General features: G+C 62.1%; 1 protein-coding gene across 1 annotated transcript; it reads right to left on the minus strand.

Moving 5' to 3' along the window:
- Nucleotides 1-576: 576 nt before the first annotated feature.
- LOC140599528 (adenylate cyclase type 1-like) lies at nt 577-5,250 on the minus strand. The gene is made up of 4 exons (XM_072762684.1): nt 5,060-5,250; nt 4,824-4,921; nt 832-1,437; nt 577-685 (listed from the first exon to the last, which is right to left on the minus strand). Exons 1-4 carry the CDS (start codon nt 5,126-5,128, stop codon nt 577-579), a joined length of 882 nt encoding a protein of 293 aa, XP_072618785.1. The 5' UTR covers nt 5,129-5,250.
- Nucleotides 5,251-5,806: the final 556 nt, after the last annotated feature.

The following is a 5,806-nucleotide window of genomic DNA, read 5'->3' on the forward strand; positions in this document are numbered from 1 at the left end:
CCCAGGGTCCAGACGTCTGCAAGTGGCACAGGTGGACTTGTCCAGCAGGCCGGAAGGCCTCCCCATCCAGAGCCGAGGGACACAGCAGGGGACGAGGGGGGCCCCTCGGGCATGCCCGGCTGGTCCAGATGAGCACTGGTGTGCTGGTCACCTGGCAGGTGCACAGCCCACGCCACCAGTAGTCATCCCCTCCCTCCCCAGGCTCGGGGCCGACAGCTCGCATACCTGCACCCGCACACCTACTAACTTGGGTGGGCGGTACAAGAGTAGCGTTTTCTGCACACTCCCATGACCCTGGGGAGACCCGCTGACCCGTGCAGCGCAGCAAAGGCTGAGCCACTCTGCGTGGCAGCCCTACTGCCAGACGCCTCTGGGGATGGGGAGCTCACTGCTCAGGATGCCACCAAACTCCTCTGCCTGTCAGGTGGGGTCATGCGGTTGTGCTCAGCTCCCCCTGGTCCCCGTCCTGCCCCAGCACTAGCCCCTACACCCGCATGGCCCCTCCCCAGGGGCTCTTTTGCCGCACCCCACCCTCCGTGGAGCATACAGAGCACCTCTTGCCTGTGCCATCCAGAGCTAGTCCAGCCGCAGGACGTCCACCTGCCGGGCATGCAGGGCCAGCGTGCACGAGAATAGCAGGATAACCATGATGGGCTCGAAGCTGAGCCCGGACACCGCGTTGCACCTGGGGTAGGTGGGGGGAGGGGGGAGGGGGGAAACCTCTTCAGTACGGAGGGCCCAAGACCCATCCACGTGCCCCCAGGTCAGGCCAGTCGGCAACACCTGCCACCGGCCCGGCTGCAGCACCTCCCGCCCGAACCGAGGCCTCACTGGCCCTGGGCCCAAATGGACACACGGAGAAGCCGCGGAAACAGACAGCGCCTGACGTGTGTGTCCCGGGGGCCCCGCAGCAGTGCACCTACCCCTAGGCCCGGGTGTAGCCGCTGAGCTCCAGGACCAGGATGTAGGACGCGGTGAGCACGAGGAGCAGGATCATTTTGGGCAGGGAGGACACTCGCAGGAAGATGGCCAGTGGCAGCGTGCCCACCAGGCCGCAGAGCAGGGCGCGGGGCACAGACTCGCAGGGCGCAGTGGACAGCAGTGTGCTCTTGCCGCCGGGTGTCAGGACCACCAGGGTCCTGTTGGGGCTGGAGCTCCAGGCCCAGGGCAGACAGTCCACCTGGAGGGGGCTGACGAGTGGAGGGGACAGGGGCAGAGGGGAAGGGGCGGAGGGGGCGGGGGTGAAGGGGGAGGAAGAGCAGAGAAAGCAGGGCCAGAGGAGGCAGGGGCAGAGGGGGCAGGGGAGGAGGGGCGGGGGGGAAGGGGCAGAGGAGGCAGCGGTGGAGGAGACAGGGGTGGAGGAACAGATAGGAAGAGGGGGCGCTGGGTGCAGAGGAGGCGGGGTTGGAGGGGGCAGAGGAGCAGAAGGAGCAGGGGCTGATGGGGCGTTGGGGGTGGAAGAGGCAGGGGTGGAGGAGGCAGGGGCAGAGGGAACACAGGGTCAAGAAGAGGCAGGGGTGGAGGGGATGGTGGGGAGTGGAGGCAGCAGGGGCAGGAGTGGAGGGGGCAGGGGCAGAGGGGTCATGGGCAGAAGAGCAGGGGTGGAGGGGCAGGGGTGTTGAGACAGCGGCAGGGGTGGCAGGGAGATGGGGGCTCAGGACCAGCCGCCCTCAGCCCCACCTGCCCCGCCCACCTGCTGCTACAGGTTCCTGTGGGAAGGAGGGGATGCTCCCAGGTCGGCTTTTCCCTCTCCCTCTGCCCGTCCCCAAAATTGTGCTTTCTTGCTCTCTCTCAAATAAATAAAATCTTTTTAAAAGAAAGAAGGCGGCTTAAATACATTCTGCAATAGTCAACACGTACCTTCGTGGATAAAAGCACAAAGTTCTTTTTAGATTCACGCTCGTGAAATTCGAAACAAAAACTAAAATAAAGACCGCAGGGACCCGGCACAAGACGCTGACGAGACCCGCAGCCAGCCAGGGCCGGCCCTCTGGGGAAGTCCCGACCCTCCTGTCCCCACCAGCTGGCCTTCCGCGTCCTACGGGGCTCCCATGGCACAGCCTCGGTTCCAGATTCCATTTGGGATAACTGAGCCTGATGCTCCTGCTCCACGCAGACACACTGGGCCCCCAGATCTCGGGGAGAGGAGCCCCCTCTAGTGGCGCCAGCCCCGACTGCTCACCCCAGGCGCTGGCCACCTCCCTCCCTGTCCAATCTCGTGTCCACCCCCGGCCGGAACTGAGATGTGCCTGCGGACTCTCGCCCGGCCGACAAGGCACACGCAGCTCACGCATTCGCTCAGGAAACACGGGGGGAAAGGGGTTCCTCCCGCTGTGGACATCAGGAACCCCTGGGGGCACTGCCCAGGCCTGGCCTCTGGTGGCCTCTGGTGACTGGAGGGCCACAGGCCGACGCTCAGCAAGCTGTGCCCGGAGTGCAGGGAGGCTGAACTAGGAGGTGGCCTGGAGTGTGCAGGTGGAGCTCAGAGGCGGGGGCGGCCTGGGGGGTGGATGCGCCGTTCCCATTTGGCAGCCAACCGGCCAAGCGGTGGCGGGTTCCAACGACGATGCTGAATGGGGGACACCATCTGCCCCTGTGGCTCCTCCAGTCTGGCCCTCCCTCCGCGCTCTACTCACTGAAGGGCATATGCGGCGGGCGCTAGCCGCTCCCGGATGTCCTACGGCCGGGCAGGGACTTATGAGTCCTGGATGCACTCACGCAGGACAGCTCTGATCCCACCGCCCACGTGCCAGCGCCACACGACGCTCCGCGGAAACGAGAGCGCCAGCGAGCCGCCGGGGGTTGGCCTCGGTCACCTCCGACCCGGGGCGCCCAATGAGCGCCTGTCACACCGTCCACACTGCGGGCAGCCCGGTTCCACTCCCTGTGCTGCCCGGGCACCAGCTCCCCCGCACTCCGTCCACAGCACACGGTGACATACAGGGATCCGGTGTCTTGGGACCCAGGCCTCGGGGCCACTGAGCACAGCGGAGTGCACAAGGCCGGACACACCGACCCACCGGGTACAGAAAACACACCAGGGCTAGGACGCGGGCCCGCAGGAACCACGGGGCGCTGTCATCCTCCTCGCCGGCCCTGCTCAGGGTCGCGGACCCCTGGCAGAAGGGCCTGCCTGGCAGGGTCACCTGACAGCCACCTCCCCAGCTGCCCAGCTGGCATGCTGGCCCGGCCTCGGTGCCTGTCCCCTGCCCTTCAGAACCTTCGGCCTTGTCACTGCCCCGTCTTCACCCCGGGGGCGACCCCCAAGGTGGGAGGCCAGGACCCGCTGTCCCCAGCAAACAGACAAAGGAACAGAATCGGCAGGTGCGCACGGCCCCAGCTGGGAGGCATCCCGCATGCAGAGGTTCAGGGGTCAGGGGCTGGGCCAGGATTCAGGGATGCTGCCCTGTGCTCCAGGAGGGTCAGGAATCCAGCAGCGACATAGACGACAGGGAGGGAGGGAAGGGCCGGCGCGCAAGTGCACAGTCATGCGTTCTCATGCACACACGGCCATGCACACGCATGGACACTCACGCAGGCACACTAACAGATGCACAAGAACGTGGTAAGAAAGGGAAGCCGCCAGGGGCCCTCAGGACGTGGGAACCCAGGCCGGGCAGGTGGCAGATGCACCCAGGGAGCTTGTGGAGCCCGTCATCCTAACTGCAGCCACGCAGGGCCTGAGCGAGATGGGCAGGAAGCTTCCCCCCAAAACCCCACCAGTAAGCACAGACATGGGGAGACCCTGCCCCCCGTGGGGGGGCGGTGAGGACCACGCTCTCAGACCTGGCTTTGCACCGACGGGACCCACTCGCAGGAATACTCGTGCACATGCCTGCCCGCCTGGGATGTCCAAACCCACCGGCCACACACGTGAAGTCCCGAGTTTGGGGGGGGTGTGGGGAGTCAGTGTTGATGGAATTCACATCCCAGCAAAATCATCACAAATGTGACCTCACGGCCAAATCCACAAAAACCCTTAGAGGCCATAAACCCCTGGGAGTGCCAGCCAGCAGAATCTGGCTTCTTCCTGAAAAGCCCCTAAAACTGCGGGCTGGGGCCAACCCCGGTGTGACTGACAAATGCCCGCGATTCCAACCCCCAACCTCTCCACCAAGTCCCTTTCTGTCTTCCCCCCAACTCCTAATCAGTGGGGCCCATGGAGAGGTCCTCCCTCATGGAGGACCTAGCACTGGGCACTGCCCTCCTGGGTCAAGTCATCTGGGAGCAGATTTTCTAGGAAAAGCTTGATCCCCACACGGGGCCATCAGGTGGTAGCCGTGTTTACAGCATCTGGGGACGGAGCAGCTTCCTGTGCTTTCTGGAAACTCTGGAAACCAAAGGAGAGCCACTCCACCAGGGGGTCTAAGAAACTGACCTCTCTGGAAGGAAAGTGGACGTTCCTCCTGAAAACAAACACTGCCAAACTCTCCTTGACTTTGGGTAACTGATTATTACTAAATTACTACGTTTCTCTTCCTTTCCAGAGGCCACTATTTCTCACTTTAACATATCTGAAGATGACGTGCACCTAGAAATCAACGTCCCTCGAAATCTGTCCTGAAGTCAAGGGTACACGTTGGGCGGATGGAAAGGCGCTGAAAATATCTTGTGTCTTAGAACTGTGTAAACGACACACAAGAACCTGAGCGTGAGCGTCCCACACGTGTGCCAGAGAGGGCCTGCCTGACGGGTGACTGCAACCAGGGGACAACGGGCTGTGGCTCGTGCGGTCCCGGTGCCAGGGACCACGGGGGCAACGAGCAGACGAGGAAGGACCTCCGGCGCCCTCCTGCCCCGACGGCCAGGCCCGTCACACTTACTGCGGGATGATGGGAAGGTAGACGAGGCCGAACAGGGCGGTGAGGGTGAGCGCCAGCACAACGGCACTGGTGAAATACTCGTCCTGGAGCTGGTGGTACTGGGAGACACGGAGACCACCCATCAGCGGCTGCAGCTGCCAGGACATATGCAGGGTCCCCGCAGGGACACCCGAGACCCGAGGACCATGCCGCCTGGAGACGGGTCGCGGGCGGCTCCCGGGGCCCCTGCCACCTACCTTGCGCTCGCGCTCAGCCTGCTTGTACTTCAGGGTGAAGAAGTCCAGGTCTGCCATCTCCAGCTCCATCTGGCGTGCTTCTAGGAGGCGGCCGATGTACCTGTTGACGCGCGTGCCCGGTGTGGTGTAGACGACGTTCGCAGAGAACGATGAGCGGTTTCTGAGTTTCTCCGATGCGGTTCTCAATGCCCTCCGCTGCCACCATGGAGGGAAAAAAACAAATGTCAAATCCTCCACTCATTTAAGAAAAAGCTCTTCCACTCCCTCAGCCTGCTGTCTGGCAGGGCAGGTGCGGGGCCGAGATGAGGTCGTGCCTCCACCACCTGAGGTCCCAGGTGACTTAGTGCATCACTGGCCCTGAGACGCCTGCGTCTGCAAATACAGGCACACGACGTTCATGTGGCACTCCGTGTGGATGTGGGCGGAACCAAGCACAGAGCAAGAAAACAGGAGTTGGTTCTTAAAAAATATCAATAAAATTGACAGATCTCCAGCAGGCATGACAACAAAAAAAAGAAAGAGAGACTAACAAACCTGGGGATGAAACAATTCTACTATAGACTCTGCTGACGTCAAAAAGGCAATAAGGAAATACTGTGAACAATTACACACCTTAATTTGACGACTCAGACCAATGAACGACTCGGAACACACACGCTACCACAACTCACCTAACATGAAAGATTATGAGATTAGCCCTGTAATTTACTAAAGAAATTCAACTCATAAATGTAAAGTTCCCGAAAA

The sequence above is a fragment of the Vulpes vulpes genome, chromosome 7, assembly GCF_048418805.1.
Source record: "Vulpes vulpes isolate BD-2025 chromosome 7, VulVul3, whole genome shotgun sequence".
In the NCBI taxonomy this organism is placed as follows: domain Eukaryota; kingdom Metazoa; phylum Chordata; class Mammalia; order Carnivora; family Canidae; genus Vulpes; species Vulpes vulpes.